Source organism: Eretmochelys imbricata, chromosome 18 (assembly GCF_965152235.1).
Source record: "Eretmochelys imbricata isolate rEreImb1 chromosome 18, rEreImb1.hap1, whole genome shotgun sequence".
NCBI classification, from domain to species: Eukaryota; Metazoa; Chordata; order Testudines; family Cheloniidae; genus Eretmochelys; species Eretmochelys imbricata.
Genome location: NC_135589.1, coordinates 17,472,632 through 17,496,362, shown reverse-complemented (window position 1 = coordinate 17,496,362; position 23,731 = coordinate 17,472,632). Strand labels below are relative to the sequence as shown.

General features: G+C 40.6%; 1 protein-coding gene across 1 annotated transcript in view; it reads left to right on the top strand.

Annotated features, from left to right (window-relative positions):
- Window positions 1-3,042: 3,042 nt before the first annotated feature.
- The window catches only part of SLC35E2B (solute carrier family 35 member E2B), a 29,320-nt gene continuing 8,631 nt past the window's right edge, over window positions 3,043-23,731 (top strand). Inside the window, exons 1-7 of the mRNA XM_077837313.1 lie at window positions 3,043-3,128; window positions 14,318-14,858; window positions 15,606-15,741; window positions 16,584-16,711; window positions 20,181-20,301; window positions 22,745-22,798; window positions 23,629-23,701. Of these exons, the coding sequence (XP_077693439.1) occupies window positions 14,534-14,858; window positions 15,606-15,741; window positions 16,584-16,711; window positions 20,181-20,301; window positions 22,745-22,798; window positions 23,629-23,701 (837 nt within the window). The 5' untranslated portion in view covers window positions 3,043-3,128; window positions 14,318-14,533. The remainder of the gene's footprint in view (window positions 3,129-14,317; window positions 14,859-15,605; window positions 15,742-16,583; window positions 16,712-20,180; window positions 20,302-22,744; window positions 22,799-23,628; window positions 23,702-23,731) is intronic.

Genomic DNA, 23,731 nt, shown 5'->3' with positions numbered 1-23,731 from the left:
GTGTAAAGGCTATATTTAGTCACAGATGTTTTAATGGTAACCAATCAATGAGAATCGACCTTCCTTTAGGAAAATAACTAAAGGTACAAATGCAAAACAAGGTTAAGACTGATAAGAACATAAGAATGGCCATACTGGATCAGACCAAAATAGCTCAGTATCCTGTCTTCCAACAGTGGCCAGTGCCAGGTGCCCCAGAGAGAATGAACAGAACAAGTAATCATCAAGTGACCTAACAGAAGCTAGGGACACCAACCCTGCCATTGTGACTAATAGCCATTGATGGACCTATTCTCCATGAACTGATCTAGGTCATTTAAATCAAGATTTCCTGCTTTCTGGTTTAAATAATGATTAAAATCAGTTATTTAAATCAGTTCACCTTGGTCTTATCTTTTTTGTTCTCATTAATAAACTTGTCAAATAGTTTAGACCAAAATCTGAGCAGTGAACTCTCAATCTTTGAAGAACAAATTGAGTGAGTTTTGCACCCAAGTATCCACTTCTGACTTGATATTTCTGTTTCGTGTACATGTAGTTCTTGTTTATCTCTAATCTAAATCTTCTTCCTTTGAACATGTTGTCTACCCAGTAATAGACAATACACCAACTATCCCCTCTCCACAGTCACAAACTAGCCAGATTCTAGTAGCCTCCCCAATTTTGGCTCTCAGAATGAACTAGCAATTTTAGAAATTCCTATTTGTTTTTCCCATTTTGTTGAATGTTTGTCATAAAATTGTATGTTGAGCATTTGTCTGTTTCTCCTGGAATCACCAATGTACATATACTTAGATTAAAGGGTGCATGATTGTGTTTTTCAGTTGCTGTGCCATACCCAATTATTTTCTGAACAACACTACTAAATTGTCTATATTGACATTTTAAATGTGCAAAATTGAAATAATAATACGCTCTAGTTTTCACTTCTGTAGATGTTGATCATCACTGAGAAGACTTGAGTAGATTATTTGCCCACTCAGACCTGTAAAGTATAACATTCTTTCCTGACTACAGTTGTGATAGAAGATACTCTTGACATTTTACAGGTCTACCAGTAAAAACCAAGTCAGTGCACATTTATTATGATTAAGGCTCCAGAGTAGCCTCCGACCTCTAGAAAATATGGGGTGAAACTCTGGGCTCATTGAAGTGAATGGGAGTGTTTTGTCCTTGTCTTCTTCAATGGGGCCAGAATTTCATGCATGGTCCCTGCCCTAGTGGGTTTATATTGTGGAGTATCACATGAAGCTCAGTTATTGAAAGGTAAAGGAGGACAATGAATAATTTCAGATAAACCAGGTTTTAGAAAAATTTCAATGTGATTAATAGATGTTGGAAAATATGATCCTGTAGCGGATAATTAGGAATTGCTGATATTGAAAGTTTGGATAATAAAGGTTGAAGTGTAGAGTCTTCAGACCTTACTTTTGACGCATAGTTTTCTCTTTTACTTTTGGACTCAGTGGGTTTATGAAAGTTGAGCCTCCTTTCTGGCAGTGGTGGGGGGAGTTTAAACTTTGTATGTTTAAACATGGGGAGGTTTGAAACACATATGTAACAGTAGAGGGCAGTATTACCCATGTATCTATCAGTATTACAAGCCTGCATCTATCATAATGAGACTGGACCAGATTCATTGACTTCAGTAGTTATTCTGGATTTTCTGCATTGTAACTGGGTAGATTTAGTCTACAGTCAGCAGAGTTTTGGACTGAGACAAATAACTCCAGGGCTTCCTTCATTTAGTCCATTACATTTTTATGTGTGTTTATTCATTAAATGCTGTTTACTCCAGAATTGTAGGTATTGTTTCTGAAATCTCTCCAGCAATGTGAGGGGATTTTGGCCCCAAAGCTCATTACTGCTTGGCCGCACTGCTGAGCTTGCCACCAAGGGGGGCTAGTCGTGTGGGTGGGTTTTGTGAGGTCTTGTCCTCATTTCACACAATTGCACAGGTTGCTGCCTATGCAAGAGACAAGCCTGGTTTTCATGGCCACATCCTGAACCTCCAGAGTCCAAGCAGCCCCAAAGTGTCTTTGTGGACAGCGCCACATCATGAGGTGGCAACATGTCTCAAAGATGGCAACCTCAGCACTGCCCAACTAGCACTCCTAAACAGGATGGATTCACAGCCTTTGTTTGTTTCCCCCATTAGGGGGCTGTCCCCCGTCACCCTGCCACCCCACCCAGGTTCCCCATCCCTGGAATGGTGGTGGTGGGCTGTCTCTTCAGAAGCATTCTGCTCCCTGCCAGAAAATTGCTTCTTGTTTTTCTTTGGAGAGGCTGTGAAAGGGACCATGTCTGAAGAGCAGGTGTAACTACACCCTGTGGGAGGGCCTCTCCCTAGGTGCTGGAGGGGGGCAAAAGGCACTCAGGCCCTCCAAGGATTTGGAGGGGTACCCTTTCTGGGAGGGTATGCAGGGCTCAGCTTCTCGCCCCCCAGGATTGAGGGGTTAACCTTTCTGTGGGGGCAATGGGGGGGCTCAGTCCCCACAGGTGGTTGGGGGGTTATCCCTCCTGGGGGTGTGCAGGGCTCAGGCCACCCAGGGTTGGGGCATTACCCCTCCTGGGATTATGCAGGGCTCAGGATCCCCAGGGATGGGGGTATTACCCCTCCTGGAGGGTGCGGGGTCAGGCCTTTCGCACATGGGGGTGTTATCCCTCCTGGGGGTGCAGGACTCAGGCCCCTGGGGGAAGGGGGAGGTACCCCTCCTGGGGGGTGCGGGGCTCGGGCCCCTGGGGGGTGCGGGAGGTGTTACCCCACCCGCGGGGGTGCGGGGCTCGGGCCCCTGGGGGGTGCGGGGGGTGTTACCCCACCCGCGGGGGTGCGGGGCTCGGGCCCCTGGGGGACGGGGGGTGTTACCCCACCCGCGGGGGTGCGGGGCTCGGGCCCCCGCCCCGGAGGCTGCCGGTGGAGCCGGGTGGGGCGTTCCTGGCCAGCCCGCAGCGCCGGCCCCGCTCCCAACGCCGCGGTGGAGGCCGGTTGGCCCTGCCGGCAGCGGGCGGGGACAGAGCTTTGGTCGGCCCGGGCGGGGGGAGCCGAGTGGCGGAATGGCTCGCGCCGGGACTGCGGCAGGTGGCGGCAACGGCGGGGAGGGCCCGGGCTGAGGCCCGGGGAGAGGCAGGTGGGCCGGGGCGGCCCCCTGCAGGGGCAGGCGGTTATTTTGGGGGGGTCTGTGCTGGGGGAGGGGCAGGCGGTTATTTTGGGGGGGGTCTGTGCTGGGGGAGGGGCAAGCGGTTATTTGGGTAGGGCGTTGCTGAGGGGAGACGGTTTATTGGGGGGGGTCTGTGCTGGGGAGGGGCAGGCGGTTTATTCGGGGGGGTCTTTGCTGGGGTGAGGCGGTTTATTGGGGGGTCTGTCCTGGGGGAGGGGTAGGCGGTTTATTGGGGGGGGTCTTTGCTGGGGGGAGGCGGTTTATTGGGGTGGTCTGTGCTGGGGGAGGGGCAGGCGGTTTATGGGGGGGGTCTGTGCTGGGGAGGGGCAGGTGGTTATTTGGGGGCGGTGTTTGCTGGAGGAGGGGGTAGGCAGTTTATTTGGTGGGTCTCTGTTGGGGGAGGTGGTCTTTGTTGGGGGTAGTGGGTAGGTGCAGTATCACAATGGCAGGTATAATCTGGGGTGGGGGTCCCTGGACTGGGAGTTGGGAGCTTGTGGGGTCTAATCCTGACTGCTACAAACTGACTTTAGGCAAGTCTGTGTGTCTGTTTCTCTCTCGGTAAAATGGGCATAATAACACCTGCATTGCTTTGTAGAATGATTGGGGATCTGTGATCGAGGTGCTATGTAGGTGTTGATTTGATCATCTTTGACTATGAGTTTTGCTTCTCCCTGAGACAGTAGTTTTGAGTGTTTACTTTTCTGACCTCTGAAGTAAAATAACTAAAAACACTTTTATGGCTGACAGTTTGCGGAATTTGAAACAACTAAGGCTTGTTTCATAGCATAACCAGTGGTGATCTAGCAACAAAAAAAGGTTTTGAAATAAATGCAAGTTTGTAGGCTTCCCCTTCTCCCTCCTGCAAAGTTCCTTGCATAAGACTATCAGGAATTCAGCTACTAGGCGGTGGTATCATTCTATTATAAGTATTTAAACCCAGGGCTCAATGTGAGTGCAGGGCTCTGCCTGTGTGGAGCAGCTTGTTGCAGTCCAGAAAGTGCAGGTGTCAGGAATGTGGCATGAAATGTGTGTGCTGAGTTACACTTCTGTTCAAGGTGGACCCTTCCAGATAAGAGTATCAATTCTGAACTACAGCTCTTATTTTTATGCCTTAGAATTCTTAATGTTTCCATTTTGGAGGCTAATTAATAATTGGCTTAATACACCAGCTTCTCACCTCTGGAGATGAAGGTTCAAAGCCTGGAGTAGGTCATGAGTGAAAATATTACTTTTTAAAAAAACACGTGTATTCATTTGTTTGATCAGCTCAGTCTAGTCTTCAGGACAGATATGTCTGCATTGCAAAGCTGCTGTATGATTTACAGTTGAGTTCTAGAGAGGCCTTGCACTGGATTTTCGGTCAGGATTGATTTAGATGCATTTGCTGTGCTGTGTGGGATTCCCTGAACTGGAATAGTAAAGATGCTCCAAGATTGTGGTGCACTAGCAGATCTTAAGCCTGGTCTAAACTAAAAAGTTAGGTTGACCCAACTGCGTCGCTCAGAGGTGTGAAAAATCCACATCCCCGCATAGTTAAACTAACCTAACCCCTGCTGTAGACGGTGCTAGGTCACTAGAATAATTTTTCTGTCGACCTAGGTACCACTTCTCGGGGAGGGAGGTGGATTAACTACGCTGATGGAAGAATCCTTCCTGTTGGCATAGGCAGGGTCTACACTGAAGCTCTACAGTGGTGCAGTTGTGCCGCTGTTGCATTTCAAGTATAGACAAGCCCAGAGTGTCAGGAGAATGGAGGCATGGAATGGTAGTTTGAGATGCACTGGCAAAGCTGGGTTTGAGATGGGTTTGAGATGGACTGGCAAAGCTGTTGTGGGCGCAGAGACACTTTTGTGGCACACATCTACACACTAGTTCCAAGTGCTGTTTTAAAATAAAACCCTGTTTGGTGACATCAGGTCAGGGAGGGGTGGTGCTTAGGGCTGAATATTCTCTCACTGAGTTACTTCCGTTTTAGATGCTTCACCTGTTGGGCACAATGAAGTCTCAAACAACTTCAATCTTGCTCTTAGTGTTCAAATGCTGACATTTCTCAAAAGCGAGTGTTGTGTGGTCTTTGCTTAGCAGCCACATCTTAAATACTTGCTCATAAGTGTCTTGAGTGTTCTGATCTCTGTATAATGAAATGCACGTTTGTAAATGTTTAGAATTATATTTTATGCATTTTTGTCACTCTGTAGGCAATGTTTAAGTGACCCATATCTCATACTAGATTAAAATGAGAGATGTGCACACAGAGCTTTTGTCTGCAGGGTACTATGCTTGGCAGAGGAAGGGGGCTGGGATTTGTCTTTCCCAGTAGATTAGCTTTATTCACTACTTTAAATAGTTTGCAACCATCTTCCTCTGGTGTTTTGAGATGAAAAAGAGTTTGTTTACAGTATACTTTGCAGAAATTGCCCACGGAGAATATCCTGTTTCGTATAAGAGATATAGGTGTTGTATGTAGAGAGAACATAGCACAGATTTTCTTTGTTCTCTTTGCTAGGTTGTGTTCCTCTTGAGGTGCATTGTATTAATCAAAAGTGTTAACAGTGTTTTAAACTCTCACTGTGCAACATTAAACAGTTTTGAACAGTGTTCAGGGTTTGGTATGCAGAGACCTCAGTCTGCTTAGCACAGGTGGTGGAACTAGTGGTGCTGACGCACCCCCTGGCTTGAAGTGGTTTCCATCATATACAGGGTTTACAGTTTGGTTCAATGGCTCTCAGCACCTCCACTATACAAATTGTTCCATCGCCCTTTCTGCTTAGTACCATGACGAATCCTTTTTAACCTTTTAGGAGAGATACAGAAAAGGAGGAAAAACAGTTAAAGCATTTAAGTAAGGCTTTAATTTTAGCAACATTTCTTGTTCCCTTTCCCTTTATCTGGAGAGAGTTTAAGAAGGAAAATCACCCTTGTCTGACAGTCTCTTAGATGGTATCAAAGATGGTGGTAACTGTTCTTTTGGGTAAAAGAGAAAAAGTTAGTTGAGATTTGCTGGAGCTGTTGCTGCTGCTGCTGCTCTTGTTGAAGTCTGATCCCGTTTCATCCAGGGTGGTGTATGGGTTTCAACTGGAGCTGGTAGAGGTGGCAGTGTTATCTGTGTCCCTCTCTTTGGCCTGGTCTCGTCAGGACACCTCTCAAAATTAGGATGACAAAGGCCAAGAGTCCCAGCAGGTTGTGTGGCTGGCAGCCATGATAGTGAAGCTTGCTTCAGTAGCCTCCATCTGTTCTTTCACTCCAAAGTCTCTTTTTTTGAAGGACCCAAAAAGGGAGTGATGGGTGGAATAGTCCATCCTCTTGTTATTTTGTCCACCAGGTAGGCCTAATATCCAACACATCAGTTTTGGTTCCTTAATTTCCAGTACAATCTATTTTTACCAAACATGATTCCAACATAGTCCTGGAATCATATCAACTTGGCTTTTTGTTTGGACTAATTTAGTCTCTCTGTCTGGTTCTCTTGCACCTGTTTATAACATTCACTATTAAAAACAACTTGACCTACTTTCATTATCATTTGTTGTTATAGGTTATTGTAATATCTTATGAACATTAATATACTTTTTACACTTGAACTCACAATTAGGGTAAATTTGTTGTCCCAGTCATCACAAGAAGTCTCTTCAGATTGCTTATTGAATTTCCAGTCTCTGAAAAATAAGTGCACTAAGAGGAAAATTCTCCTCTCAGGTGCACAGGGCAGACCTTGATCTTTAGAGTCTGCTTCCTTAATGGCAGACACACCTAGGTCAGGTGCGCAGGGTATCTGATTTGAAGCCAATCAGTTGGGTACAAGGGCAGAATTTTGCACTAAAGATTCAGTGAAATACCTGAAAATGACATGAGCTGAGAAATTGAAGTGTCCAGAAGAAACTATTAGACCACACATCGCAGACACAAGAAATTCTCTGCACCCTCCAATTAAAATTCTTCAAATATAGAAATACTCAGGATGCTTATTGGAACTGCCATGATAGATTGTTATAAGGTTATGCAGTGTACTGTGTACTCAAAATATTGAGCTGCAATATGCATTTAACAAATAAGATACCAAGTGTATTGGGAATAATATTTTTTATTTCTACTCTATTGTATATCGTATTTCTTGTTAGCATACATGCTTTCTTTTATAATGTGATTCTTTTATGTTCTTTGTATTGTTTTTCTTGACATGCTATCTTTCATGTATTTAATGTATTTCTTTTGGTCAATTTAAAACAGTAAATGTGTGTGCACGCATATTTTATCTATGACATAAATCCTGTGTATCTGGATTTTAGTCTTATGCAACTTCTGCGTATTATATATAATAACACACACTTCTAAATGAGGGTCATAATTACATTTGCCTCCAAAAAGTTAGTTTAAATAACTGTTGTGAGGATTTTGATCCTGTGTTAGATAGTGAGGCAGTCTTATATAGAACAAGGTTTGATACCCAAGTTGGTTTTGAATCTGCAGTTACTTTTATCTTTCCTGGTCTTTTGTTGTTAATGAGAACCTGGCTCTGAAAGGCTCTTGGCTTTTTCACTTTGTAAACAAGATTACTGGGTGTTCTTAGGCAGAGTTGGATGGAAACAGTCCAATCATCTGTAGCTCTGCCACAGAAGTTCTCAAAAGGATTGTGCAAGGAAAATTCAGGTCAGTGTTATAATTTCTGCTCAGGTTTCAGAGTAACAGCCGTGTTAGTCTGTATTCGCAAAAAGAAAAGGAGTACTTGTGGCACCTTCGAGACTAACCAATTTATTTGAGCATGAGCTTTCGTGAGCTACAGCTCACTTCATCGGATGCATACCGTGGAAACTGCAGAAGACATTATATACACAGAGACCATGAAACAATACCTCCTCCCACCCCACTCTCCTGCTGGTAATAAAAGAGTGGGGTGTGCAATTACAATTTTGGCCATTCACAAAAAAGGAGGAGAAGGAAGAGGTAGTGCCAACCTCTCCCTGCCTTATAATATTTGGCCCTGTGTTGGAGATCCTAGTTTGAATCCCTACTCTAGAACAGACCCAAACCAGTTTTTTTATTTTTAAATTTCAAACTGCCACCAAACTGAAAAATCAGTTATTCTCCCAGTTCTAGTTGGAATTGATTATCTTGCTACATAAGCTTTAATTGAGACCTATGTATTAACTTGTCCACCATACTCAGTTACATTAGTTTGGAATGTTATGCTTTAGTATGAACAAATCTGTGTTGACTAAAGAACTGTAGATAGATAGCAGAATGTAATTATCAGTAATCTTACTGATCAATGTTGATTTAGCAGCAAAGAGTCCTGTGGCACCTTATAGACTAACAGACGTATTGGAGCATAAACTTTCGTGGGTGAATACCCACTTTGTCGGATGCATATAGTGGAAATTTCCAGAGGCAGGTATATGTTGATTTAAAAGGACACTGGTCCTTTCTTTCATATTTTCTAGAAAGAAAAAAAATCTTTCTTCAGAAGTATGTTTTCTTTGTGAGTACTTGGAGAAGAACAATTGCCTTATACTCTGCAGAACTGTTATGATGACTGGTTGTCTTGAAGAAAATTTCTAGATAAGACAGGCTTATCCATTACACAGTATCCTACAGATTGTCACCTTGAGGTTGTTCCTATAGTTGTCCAAACTGGCTGCTGCCATCAGTAAGAGTATATTTATGACAAAGGCCACTTATTTGTTGTCTAACACTTTTCTTATCAAATTTCTTAAGAAAATATTGCTGCTTCAGTGAGCTGTCAGTTTCAGTTTAGAGTATTTATGGTCAAACTGTGAACTTTTAGAAATGGAGAGGAAGGGGGAATGGGATTTTTTTTAAAAGATACGCTGTAGTTCAAAAATCATTATTTTGGGGGTAGTTTTTTGGCCTGTGTTATATGATGGTCCTCACTGGCCTTGGAATCTTTGGGTACATCTACACGTCAAAAAAAAAAAAAAAAATCAATCCTGTGGCAGCAAGTTTCAGAGGCCAGGTCAGCAGACTTGGGCTTGTGCTATGGGGCTAAAAATAGAAGTGTAGACATTTGGGCTTGGGCATGTGCCCAGGCTCTGGAATCCGGGGAGCGTCTCCGAGCCCAGGCTCCAGCACGAGTGGGAACATCTACACTGGTATTTTTAGCCCCATAGTGCAGCCTCCATGAGTCCAAGTCAGTGGACCTGGGCTCTGAGATTCACTGCTGTGGGTGGTTTTTTTGCAGTATAGATGTATCCTATGAGTCTAGAAGTGCAGGATATCCTTCAAATAGCTTCTCAAATGTGATGTTTTCATGCCTAACTAAGAGGTAGCAGTCTCTGGATTCTTATCTAGTTTCTTCTTTTATACTCCAGCATTGATTTGAGTCACTCAAAGGTTTTATTGTATATTAATTTTCTAATTTTTAATGTAGCATGCTTTATTTTTAATGCACTTTTGGTGTTGGGAGTGAACTAGGGAAGCTCTATAAAGTGCACTGCCTGCTGCTTGTTCTAACATGCCAGAAGATTCAATTTCTGTGTGTAATCCAACCCAGTCTCCCAACTACTGCCACGTTTTCATCTATCTGTAAACAGCATGACTGTTGGTATCAGGGGAAGACGACCAAATTAATCCCAGATGGGGACCTATTTCAGCCAGTGTCAGACTTTCCAGTTAATTTAAGGTAGCAGGTCAGTAATTTGGGTGTGTGTGTTTGTTTTCTCTTAAAATCCTTTCATTGCTAGAGTGTTAACTTTTACTGAATGTCATGCTGTTTAACAAAATGATACCAAATATGATATAACAATGGTGCGGGGGTTGGGAACCTCATTATTATATTTTGTTGCCCTTGTTACTATAGCACCAGTGGCACCATCTCAAGGCTGCGATGGCACTTTCATCTTAAATATTCAGGGTATTTTCTCTGAGCTAAAAAGTAGGAAACCAGGAACAATGTTTCTACCCAAATAAAAAAGGAAAAAAAGTGTAGCTATTCTCTCTACAAATTATGAATATTTCAGCAGGATTGTACCGGGCGCAAGAGAGCCACAAAATATTAGCCACTGTTTTGGATTCACTACATCTGTACCCAAGGGGCAAAGCCAAGCCACCATATGTTGTGATCCTTTCATATGTCAGAAGGGGATGGCAAGTCATTGGTTTGATGCAATACTCCCAAGGTGTACCAGGGGCTATAAGAAATAGAAATGCTGATTCAGTAGGTAGCAGTTTTTCCTTTGTTTCATTACTGAACAAAAATAATAGAATGGAAGTAGGGGACACAGTGTTGCTAAAACTGCTGCCATCTTGATATTTTTTGACCATTTGTCACTAAAAAGCCCAAGTGACTTGGCTAAATTCCAACTTGTGTAATTACATTCCACCAACCAAAGCTCCCACTGCAGTTTCAAGTGGATATATTCTTCACTTCCTGTCTTTCATTATTGCGTGGAGTTACTTTGCACTATAAACAATTTTTACAGTTGGGAGTTTTGTTTCTTGAGTGTGGGAATTGTGAAGTCTTAATTCTTATGCTGGAAGGAATCAGAAAAACATTGTACTATCCCATCAAGTTCTCCAGAGATGGAGAGTCCTCCCTGAAGTTTGCCGCTATTGTCTTATATCTCCAGGTTGTGGATTGCTCTGAAGACAGTTGAAGCCCACCTCCAGGCCAGAGAGTGATTTTTTTCAGTTTATGTTAATCCCCTGCAAATGTAATGCTTGTGCAGAAATAGCTGAGTATTACTACAGTATAATTGCTTTATAGTGAGTAACTGGCACATTGCTTTTCCTCACTCTGCATCATTCCCTTTTATTCCATTGATTTATATTTTTTTAAAAAAATCGCATTTGTATGAAAATAGGTCTATTTTGCTGTAGTAGGAATTCAACAAGTGAATTCTTTCCTGATCAGAGACCAGCATATTGCCCTAGGAAGATGTTTTGCTGTGTAATCTCCATGGTTTGTGTCCTTGTACCTTTTTTTCTCCTTTAAAACCAAGTTCTTGAAGGGAGGACACAGTTACTGTATATGTGGCAAAGAACTCAATCTTGGATTCCCTATCTTCATTAACAGTTCAATAAACAGAGCACTGATCTTAAGACAGAAGACTCAGTCCAATTCTGCTGTACATTAAATGGCTATGAATGATAAAGATAAATATTTTATGACATTTAATATCTCTCTTGGCTAGCAGCTGCTGTAGTCTATTTTAGTTTGTTCATCATGGCATTAATGTAGTTTGCCGTACATGTTTCATTGGTTGTCATGTTGTAAATATATTTAGGGTCCCATCCTGTGAACACTTCTAAATTCGTAACTATGCTCAAGGAAGATAATGCTTTTGAAGTCAATGCGATTAGTACTGGAACTAAATTTTTCACTACATTATGGTTCATTGAACGCCTATTCTTTACTGATTCAGCAGTGTACAATGTAAATTTAATCAAGGGAATTCTGTGAGAAAAGATACAGTGGTTGAAATACTTCTCAAAGCTTATGGACAGCTATAATAAAACACAAATTTACTGAGAACCAGTCAGCAGTTGAAGCAGCTTACCTCCCATCCCCACCTCTAGGATTTCATGTGCCTCTCCTCAGAGACACTGTTGTAGGTTCCCCCAATCCTGGATCACTGTGGAACAGGGACGTGTCTTTCACTATGCTGACGGGTGTTTTGGGAAGCTGGTTGACTGGCTGGGTTCAAACCTGACTTTTATGAATCTCTTATTTTTCCCAAATATTTTAGCTGTCTCCCTGAAACCTTTGGAAAATTAACACTATTCTTAATAAATTTATAATCAGCAGATAATGACTAGAGCTGATATGAACAGTGTTCCTGCTAGCGAGCTTTAGAATTGGACATATTTTTTAATGAGATTGCTACCATTCATTTCCTTTGGTCAGGCCAAGTCATCAGATTAAGTTCTCAGATACTGCGGTAGTGGGGTAACTTATAAGTACCTGAGAGAGAGCAGTACCGAGCCTAAATCTATCCCTGTGCAACAGAAGAAAATGTTCATTTTTTCCCAGGGAAATGTTAAATGTTAGCAGTTCTGGCTCACTGACAGGTTCAGAAATTGGTCATCCTCAGATGAGATCCTACAATTTCATGGCCTTGTTCTGCATGAATGTTTGAGGGTGCATGTGGGCGAATCCAGGCTGAACTAGTTGGATCAGAGGGCAAGGGGGCTTTCTGTATTACTACAGAATTTACAATTATGTAAAACTCAGTGCTTCAAAGTGTCAGACTTAGAGAAGAAAGGACTTTGCCCAGAATTTGTGCTGCAGCACTCTTAAGCAATTTGTCTGTTTAAAAGAAATAATACTGAATGTATTTAGCTCATGGGTGAAATTAACCACCATAAAAGCATTTTTGGATCAACATGAATATATTATGTACTGGAATCAGTATAGGAAGAGCCAGTGCCCTAGCATCACTTCATAACAATGGGTGTTCTGCTGCTGGTAGAAGAAAAAGGGCCAGGGGTGGGTAGGCGGAGGTCCATTTTGCTACAGAATAAAAGTCATATCTGCAAAGTAGAAACTTTCAATACAAAATAGTTGAAGTTCAGGGGGAATACAAGAGGTGTGATATGGTGAAAACTTATTAACTTTTCAGTCTCATTTATCAAAGGTTTTGTAATGCCCCTGTCAAGTCTGGCTTAAAAAAAAAAAAGTGAAGAAAGCAAATATGTATCCTGGCCAATTTACTGAATAAACATTTTCCCATAAAACCAATGCATTAGCTCTTGCTAACTCCTGTGGGTTTTATACTTGCTGTGTAGTGTTTGCTGTGCTGCCATTGTTCAGATGCACTGTTGTATAACGACCTCATTGCAGACATTGTTTCCAAAATGTCCATGGTAACCTGCCATCAAATAGTGGCATTTTTTAAACTCTTCAATCAGTTGAGTGTCCTCAGAGCCACTGATACTCTAAATCAGTGATACTAAGACCTCGGTGGTTCAGGAGTCAACTTAGCAATCAACGTTACTCAAAAGAGCCGCAGTAATGTGAATTTATTGTTTCATTTACCATTTTGTGTGTGTATGTATTCTCATAGCAAAATGACTGACCAAGTATTATTATTTTATCTACTACAATTGGTTAATAACATAGTAAATGCATCCTGTTCCGTTTATAATTTAGTTTATGAATAATTAAATCATACAGTGTTTTAACATCATGTGCTGCAGAGAGCCGCAGGAGACAAAGTAAAGAGCCACTTTTGTGGCTCTCGAGCCTCAGTCTGTGTCATTGCTCTAAATATACCTTTCCAACTTGCTCATTCATGTAGGAACTACTTGTTTGGAACCATGAAAAGCCCCACCTATAATTCATTTCCTTTCTACCTGAGCTGTTCTCTTGTCTTCACTCTCCCCCACTCCCAAAATATGGACTAAAAACTAAAAAAGTAAATCTGTTGGTGGCTTTTTATGCTGATGGTAAAAAGTTACTGTAGAACAATTTAGTCCTTGTTGCAAACTTTGGACCCTATTTGTGAAAACAGATCAGTTGCCTTACTGTGATTATGTCACCTAGTTTATGTGGAAGAACAGACAGCATAGAGTGTTGTTCCTTGTTCTGTTACTTACTAAATTCTTCTGTGGTTCACCAGACTTTGTGTAACTCATAAGAGAATAGAAATGAAGAGACATGCTCTGTTGCCGATAACTGAGTTGTAAAGCAGTGATTGACTCTTACATGGAGATTTTTCCACCAATTGGTTGTCAAGATTGGATGCTTTTCTAAAAGCTCTGCTCTAGGAATTATTTTGGAGATGTTTTATGGCCTGTGTTATACAGGAGGTGAGACAGACAGATGATCACAATGGTCCTTTCTGGCCTTTGAATCTATGAATAAGCAGAACAGAGAACAGCACATTGAATAAGAATAGATTCTCTAATTGAAAGTGAAGGTATTCACTTAATATATTTTGATGGAGAGGAAAAAACAGACCTTTGGGGTTTCATTTTGCCAGTGCTATCTTGAGCACTTCAAAAGCTATGTTTAGGCAAGATTTTCTTCTAGGACTTGATATCTTGATCATGCTAGCAGGGAGAAATCAGTTTTTAAAACAAATACAAATCTTTATCCTCTTCATAAGCTGTAGATGAAACATGGCATTTCTGTGATGTGAAATATTCAGAAAATGGAAGTGTACTCAGATAACTGTGAATTTTTCTTTTTTTTAAATCTTCAGAAAAAGCAGTTGACCACCAGAAGGAATGTGAAGTTCACCAGTATGTGAAGTTTATTTCTAAACAAGATGTTGTCTGGAGGACCAAATAAACTTTTATGGACCACTGGAGCCGAAAGATTAGTTACATGACATTATTTTTGTCTCTTCACTGTGCAGTTCTGTACCAAGTCAATGTTGCTTTATGTTAAGACCAAACAGTAGTCTCCTGACATCAACATGTCGTCTGTAACAAACACTCAGACTCTAGCGGACTTTGATCCTCCTGTCCCTGAGGAAAAGTCAAAGGGGAAATCATTATTTCAGTTGGGCCCCTTCTTTGCTAACAGGAGTGAGAAAATTGTAATTGCCAGGAGTGACAGTGTACCAGAAGAAAATGTACTGAAAATAACCATCACTGAGACTACAGTCATTGAGTCGGACTTGGGCATCTGGAATTATCATGCTCTGATCTACCTCACATTGTGGTTTTTCTTTAGCTTTTGTACCCTTTTTCTTAACAAATACATTCTTTCACTACTGGAAGGAGAACCCAGCATGCTAGGTAATTACGATTTTAATTATAAGCTTCGGTTCCATTAAAATATTTGAGTGTCAGATTCTGTGTGATAGACTTAAATTGACGAGCGGTTTGTTCAGAGTGAGAGCAGCATGATCAAGTGGTCTAAGCACAGGACTGGGATCTAGGAATGCCTAAGTTGTAATTTTGGACTTGACATGGACTCCCTCTGGCTTTTAGTGAATCTGCTAAATTTCTGTGCCTCAGTTTCCCCCTCTGTAAGGTGGGATAAAACTATTTCATAGAGATTCTGTGACGATTTGTAAGGTAATGTTTGTAAAGCGCTTTAAAGAGGAGTGCTATATAATTTTTGTATACAATGAAACCTTGTAGTCTATTGAGTGGTAAAATTGTGTTTTAGGGTTTTTTTTAATAACTTAGTCTAATTTTAAATAAATTATTTGTATTCTTATCTCCAGAGACCTACATGTATCTAAGGTCTCACTGAATTGCAAAGGTTTGGTCTTCATATGACCATGTTAACATATCTGGTTTTTAAGGAGTAGAGGGACATGGTAACTGTGAACTAATTTGCATAGGCACACAGTTAATCCTCCATCTTTGTTTCAGAGGGAAAGGGCTTTTACTAGAATTTTATGAAGCTTAGAGATAAGCATCCATATTTGTTGACACCTACCAAGGATCTCTGAAACTAAATTAATCTAATTAATAGCTTGGTACTTAATGCTGTATTCATCTTCTGACCCCTCTTGGTTTCTCATTTTTTCTTAGGTGCTGTTCAGATGCTTTCAACCACTTTCATTGGCTGTATAAAAATGTTTGTTCCATGCTGTTTGTACCAGCACAAAACACGTATCTCTTACCCTCCCAATTTCATCATGACAATGTTGTTTGTTGGACTGATGAGGTAAATGGCTGAATATTTCCAGGGCGGGCAGTATACGTGGTAGCACTGTGTATTGCCTTGCAGGAGACCCACTTTCACATCTCTTCTTCCTTCATGAGAAGGGCAGAGGGCATTGTTCATACAAAACTTTTTCTCAGAAATCTCACAATGATCCATCCATCCTTTAGTTGCTCTTTCTAAACACCTCTTTTCTTCTGAAAAACAAGTCTTTGAAACTCTTTGCACTCCATCGGTTTTAATCCGCCATCTAAAAAAAATCTCTCTCTCTCTCTCTCTCTCTCAATGTTTTCTTTTGGTGATGTGATGTTTCTCTTCTCTGTAAGACTAGTACTTTGTTCTCGTTCTGATTATTACTACTTATTGTGGTGTTGCTGTGTCCTCCTATTATCCTTTCCCAGCAATTTGTATCAGAAGTTATTTAAAATATTTATAAAATTACATTTTGTTTTTAAACCTACACCTTTAAAAGAAAGTATTTGCTATAGCCTTGGACAGAGCAAGACTATATATCATGCCTGATGAGAGGCTATTAAAACATTGTTTGGGCTCACCTTCACTTCAAGTCTAAACTGTTTTTTACTAAACTGTTAGCAGCTATTGAACAGAGTCTTTCAGCACTGTTGTGTTTTATGATTTAAAAGGAAACTGAATGGAAGTGACCTTTCATTCTGATGAAATAGGAAGCTTAAATGTAGCATACATAATTTAGTTACTATACCACAAATGTGTATATTTAAAAATTGTGGCACAGTAACTAAATTATGTTAAGCATCTAAAGCTAAAATGTGCCTTTTAAGCATTGTTTTACTGTCTCTGCTTGACTTTGTATGTCTCTCTTTCAGGTTTGCAACAGTGGTTTTAGGTCTAGTAAGCTTGAAAAATGTGGCTGTTTCATTTGCTGAAACAGTTAAAAGCTCTGCACCTATTTTTACTGTCATTATGTCCCGGATGATTTTAGGGGAATACACTGGTAAGTAGTTTGTTGGAATGTTATCATTTTGCAATGTAATGTGGGCTATTTGGCGATTGATAAAGAGATTCCATCTGAGTTGTTTAGTGATTAATGCAGCTGGAAAAGTTGTCCTTATAGAACAGAGCCTCAACTATAAATTGAGCAGGCAAGGACCATATAAAAAGTAATTTGTCAAAGGACAGTGTTGGTTGGAAATTTGCTTTTCTGACCCAAAAAAAAAAATACTGTTACAATTTTTTAGATACATTTTTTTAAAAATGAGGTTTATGTGTATGTTCTTCCCGTGTGGAAAGCTGCTGATCTGACAAGCATTTTAAAAATCTTGAGTGTCTTCACTGTGTCCAGCCTGAGGCTAAAAAATAAAACTGGCCTCTTAAATGCTTTTTCATAATCACCACTGAATTGCAATTGCATTCCAATCTTCTAGTCTTTGAGGGACCTTGCCCTAATCAGCAATGTGCATTCTTCCTGACATGAAGTCTGAGGGGTTGAGGACTGAATGAAGCCAGAGGAAGGAGGATTAGCACCATTGCAGGGATGGAGGGCAAATATTAATTTCTTCTGCCATTTGAGGACACTGACAAGAAAACCAAGGCTGGAGAAGGTCAATTTTAATTTACCTCTGCAGGGCAGATGTGCTGGTAACTCAGTACACCTATAATATCTTTAAGTGCAGGTCAACAGCTTGTCTGAAATCTCCTTTGATTGAAACTAAAATATCCATTAGTTTTGAAATGAGAGGAGTCATTACTAAACAAGTTAAGATGGAGCTCATTAAGTTTTTCTAAATTTGTATTATCTGACGCATGTAGTTTTGTAAGTACAGTAATGTAAAGTAGAGCTGGATGAATTTTTTTGGCCAGAATTTTTTCACTGAAAAAAAGCAGATTCAGCGACACTGAAACAATTCATGATTTCCTTTCTGGTTAGGTGAATTGTTCACAGAAAAAAAAACTCTCAGTTGTAATTATTCATTTTAGAAAGACAGGGTGCGTGAAGTAATTGTGACATGCCCCAGAGTACAGTCTGGATTGTTGGATCGTTGTGCCCTCTTAACTCTACAGTCTGGAATGCACTATGCCCTGCTTTGTTATGTGAGCGGCCGCTCTGCCCGCCCACCCCAGCCCTCTAGTATGCAAGTCACCCACAGACGTATACCAGAGTGCTGTGCACAACCACTCTTGAATTACATAGAGGGCAACACCCGTATATTCCTAGTCCAGACTTGCACCCCAGAAATGTCCATTTTACACTGCTTAAAACCGCTTTGATCAGGGTAAACTCATTAATTAGTTTGTTGTTCCATCAAAGGGTATGAATATGCTCCAGCCTTTGTAACCTGAGTAGATTCCCCAAACTTCAGTCAAAAACACACTGGCTTAGATAAAACATAAAAATAAGTTATTAGCTACAGAAAAATAGATTTCAAGTAATTATAAATGACATAATCTTGAAGATCAGAATTGGTTACAAAAAGAAAGTAAAGAAAAAATCTCAGTCTAATTCCTAAAGTTTATCAAGTTAAGTCAGATTTGAAGGTTTCTCTGACCCAAAAGCCTACAACAGTCTGTGCTAACTGGAAACCTCTTCCAGTTAGGACCACTTCTCCCAGTTCAAATGTTTCTTTGTCTTCCAAGTGATCTTCTTGCCTTCAGTAAAGGTTGGGGAAGAGAGGGGGCCTGATGATGTCACTGTCCCTTATTTCATACTCTCCTCCAGGTGCTGGAAAAATCTTTACTATGTCCTGGGGTTAGGCAGCCCCAATGGCGGATATAGAGTTAGTGGGGCCCTGTGCACAGCTTCATTTTCAGGGCCCCTCCCTTGGGACCCAGCCAAGAAAAAGATCATTCTCTTACATCTTCCTCCCCCCCGCCCCCATTTTTCATTCTTTTTTTCTTCATCCTCCCCCTATATTATAAGTAATGGGAAGTATTTTAAAATAAAGTGAGGTACCTTGATTGCGGCAGGGGGTTGGGGTGAAGGAGAGAGTGTGGGGGTTGGGCTCTGGGAGGAAGTTGGGGTGCAGGCTCTGGGCTGGGGCAGGGGGTTGGAGTGTGGGAGGAGGGCAGGGGAGCAGCGCTTACCTCAGGAGATGCAGCTCCCAAAGCCACCGGCGCACACACCCTTTCGGCAGCAGCTCCTAGGCGGGGGGCCAAGGAATCTCTGCGCGCCGCTGCCCACAAGTGCTGCCCCTGCAGCTCTCATTGGCTGCAGTTCCTGGCCAATGGGAGCTGCAGTGTCGGCGCTCGGGGCGGGGGCAGCCCACAGAGACCCCCCCAGCAGCTGCAGGGACATGCCAGCCGCTTCCAGGAGCGGCACAGCATGGAGGGAGAGAGGCAGAACAGGCAGGGAGCCGCCTTAGCCCTGCTGCTGGCACGTCTATGCGCACCCCTTGGGGTGAAGGGGGCAGTGGGTCTCCGTGAGCTACCCAGGGCGGGCACCTCCCCCCCCACCGGGGGCGCGCAGAGACATGCCAGTAGCTGGACGCTTACAGGAGCAGCATGGGGCCACCGGCCATAGCATGCATGCAGCCTGCCTGAGCCCTGCTATGCTGCCGGCCGGGACTCAGGTACAGGTTGTGAGATGAGATTTGTCCTGCATTTTTGCCCCCCCTTCCCCCCGCCCTCCCGTCACTGGGGGCTCCGTGCCACCGGATGGTTTGTTTCATGGTAAATCCAGTCCTGGGCAGCCCCATTGCCTACTTGCCCAGCATTCAGTCCTTCATATGAATTGCAATTTCTTGCTTTTGTGTACATGAGGCTTGACATGTAAGATTTGTGTTCACAGTTCCTTTGTTATTTCTAAGGAGCTGGTCTGTGGGCATTTCCCAGACTCTCAACACGTTTCAGTAACAAACATATAGCAAAATCTCATAACTTCATATGTAGTGACACACACATTTCAACAGGACAGTAATGTTCAACAGATTATGACTTTTCCAGTGATACCTCACAAGGCATACGTGGTACAAAGTATATCATAACTAGGATATATTCTGGAAAAACCAGACCCGAAAAAGAGCTCTGTGTAAGCTTTGAAGCTTGTCTCTTTCACCAACAGACGCTGGTCCAATAAAAGTTCTCACCCACGTTGTCTCACTAATTTCCTGGGACTGACAGGGCTCAGTACTGCATACAATGATTCATTTTGACATTTTTGAAATGAAACATTTTGATGTTTTCATTTTGAAATTACCTTCAATTTTATTTTAAAAGATGCAAAAACATTAAGCACTCAAAATAGAAACAAAAGTTTTATGTAGAACAGAACATTTTGTTCAACTTGAAACAGATATTTTTCAACTTTTTCCTTTTGCTGAAATTCCCCAAAAATTAGTTTTTGTGTGACCCAAAATGATTGATTTTTTTTTTTTTTAAATTGGAACTGCTAGCAAACAGAAAAATCCATTACTCACTCAGCTCTGGTTTAAAGCCAATTTTTATTTATTTATTTTTTTTACTTACAGGATTGCTGGTGAATCTGTCTCTCATTCCTGTCATGGGAGGATTAGCTCTATGTACAGCCACTGAAATCAGTTTCAACATTCTGGGTTTTTCGGCAGCTTTGTCTACTAACATCATGGACTGGTGAGGCCTGATGAAGGTTGCATGTGGAGCAGAGAAGGAATTGTTAGTTTATTTGTAAATTAAGCCATATCTTGTCCCAGGCTGTACAGTTCAGCTGGTGTTTCCCATACAGTATTTTAATTCTTGGTATTCAGATATCTATTTCTTAATAGAAAACATAGTGCTCTTAGAGGTGAGAATGCCGTACCTGTCAGAACACAGTGGATAAAGAATAGAACAACTCCTATGCTACAAAGTCATGTACAATTGAATTATCTCCGTTCATGATTCTTGACAAAGTCTATTTACAAGGGATTACCAGCATGCAACCATTTTGTCATTTGTGACTAGCAGTGTCCTGGTTTGTAGCCGGTGGTAGCTTTGTCTTTTAACTACGAGGCGGAGGGTGGGACAGAGCCAGTCAACTGCAGGTTCTTATTGCTGGTGAACACAAAGGGTGAATATAAGTTGCTTATGTTTTTTTTTAATAAAATATGTGACCATGTTATGGAAGAATTGCCAAATGCGTAAAACCAGTAATGCACAAATATGTTGCGACTAATATAGTATGGAAGAGCACTAGCACCTCTAAACTTCAGGTTGAGCAGATATATATTTTTAATGTTGCTAATAAGATAATTGAAATACTCCTAAGTTAGGTTATTGGGGTAATATTTTAATATGCTAGGTTAACAATGAGTTCAGATAACACAAGAAAATGGAAAACTTCAGGCATGGTAAATCATTGACTGTAGTTAAACTCAAAGTAATCAGAAAGCCATGACAGTTTTCTAATAAATTTCTATTTATAAGAACACTTTTCTCTCTGTAAAGAAAGCCTTTTCATATCTGATTGCAAGGTAAAATAAATAAACTAAAATGCGGAGAACTTTCTGCTTCTTAAATATGTTTAAGGCAGTCGAGATTGTCTACAAAACTCTTCAGTTGCATGTCTCCATTAAATGGTGGGCAATTCAAAAATAATCAGTGTAATAGACTGCTGGGAATTTTTGTTTACGAAATGTCAAATTCTGTGGTCCAGAATTGTTTACAGGGGACACTGGTTCTTGCCATGGTTGTATTTGGATTAGTATTCATGTCCAGCGTCTGTCATTTCCTTTAAAAGTTTTGCCTTTTAGATCTAATTGGAGTCCAGATATCCATCCCTGTGTTAAAACAAAATAGGCAGATAAGATGATAGTAGGCCTGATTCTCCACACATGTTCATTTGTATTCACTTAGCACAAGTATAAATAAATATACAAGGTGCAAGACAGTGATGCCTCCAGCCTATATTTCAAATAATTTGTGTCTATATCTCAAGGCAGATGCAAGTACAGGCATGAGAGGGTGTGTGCATTTTTTATTTTTAAAATTATGTACCTGCAAATCAGGTGTGTGCTTCTGCTTTTGGTTAATTGCAGTGTTGTAGATTAGTCTGAATACTGAATAACCTACGTGCTCATTTGTTCTAAATGCCCATGTCAGTGCACTACACCATCACAGGCTGGATATTCTTGTCTTGTTTTAATTTTTATCACTGTTTCCTAGAGCACAGCTGAACAGTAAAAGAAAAATAAAGAGTATTTTAGTTCAGTTCTCTGTGAAGCACTTGAAAATTTAAAGTCTAAATCATTTATATTTACAATGTTAACTGCAAAGGAACCTTATGCTGCTTCTGAATGTTAAAAGTTAATAAGGCAATGCAAAAATGTAAATTAGCATCTTCACTTGCAGTATGTCAATATTTATATAGAATGTGTGGAGTAGATTGGTGTTTTGTATATATTCCAAAGACAGTAATATATGAATCTGAGACTTAACTGGTTAAAAGAAAAAAGTAGTGCAGTTGTTATACCATATATCATTTTAATATTGTTGTATTGTGGTAACTTTATAAGTCTGGGAAGATTTTGTTCAATACAGTAATTGTGTTATAGTGCCTTCTGTAATTCTCTGATCTTGCTTTCATTTCTTTTTAAAAAGTGTATTACTTAATAGTGAATAGTGTGCTATTTATAAAATGTGAATTTTAAAGCCAATTAATTAAATTTAAAACAGGATATAAAAACTTTTTACAGTATGTTATAGGATATGCATTTATTTTTATACACACACACACACACACACACACACACACACACACACACACACACACACACACACACACACACACACACACACACACACACACACACACACACACACACAGCAAAAGAAGTTAAATTGCTTACTAAAGGACTTCTTTCTGAATACATCTTTGTTGTGATCTGTTAAGTATTCTGTTTAAATGCATGAAATAGAAGAAAACCCAGTGTAAATCTGAAGTTGTATGTGACTGTCAGCAAGTATTTTATCGAAAACCTCATTTTGTGTCTTATGGAAATTACCGTTAAGTTCATTGCTTCATCTGTTCATTATAAATGGCGCCTACAGATAATTTTTTTTATTTTTATTTCCCCAGTTTGCAAAATGTTTTTTCCAAAAAGCTGCTCAGTGGAGACAAATATAGGTTTTCGTAAGTATCTACAATATTTCAAATATACAGCGTACAGAACGGTCCCAGGAAACATCTGGGAACTACTTGTTTATAGTCATGTGGGACTGGGACAAGACTTTCTGTCTTCTCTATGTAGTTTGCTGATGACAAGTATCCTATATACTTTAAATGATTGTGTGTCAGGAGTGGGAGGAAAAACTTTTGTATCCAAAATACCCATAAGCATTTGCTGGGGAGATGAAATCATGATCAACCAGAAATTCCCTCAGGATACCTAAAATGACAGTCACTTACTCCCAAACACAAAAATAACTCCTTGGGGCCCAAACCTGGAAGCCCTCCATCTGCATAGAACTCCCACTGAAATCAGTAGGCTTGCAGAAACAGGCCCTTAATTTCCATTCCACAGTTTAAAACTCATGAACAGTACACGAAGGCATGAACAATACAGAACGCATGAATCAGTAATCAATTATTGCAGCAAATTCTGCTTATCCACAATTACAACACCATTAAAAACAAACGATACAGAATGTTAAATGAACACTACAGTATGTTGTTCAGAAGCAATTCCATAAACACAATTTTTTTTAAACTGAATTTGTTTTTTTAAAAACAGCTTGCCTATTAAATTCAAGACCATCTCAGCCAGCATGGAAAGCAAACTTTGTTAGTTCTTTCAGAAACTTTGAATTTATCTTCCATGAAGCTTTTAAAAGGTTTTTTGACCACTGTAAAGTGTCAGTGTAGAGATTTCTATTTAAATGTAATACAGCTTTCTTTCTGTTACAGTTAAGGAAAAGCTTTTAAAAATATTTATTTTTGTATTATTTGATTTCCATTTATAGTGCTCCAGAACTTCAGTTTTACACAAGTGCTGCTGCAGTTATTATGCTCATTCCAGCTTGGATATTTTTCATGGTAAGAATTTTTATTTGTTAACAAAGATTA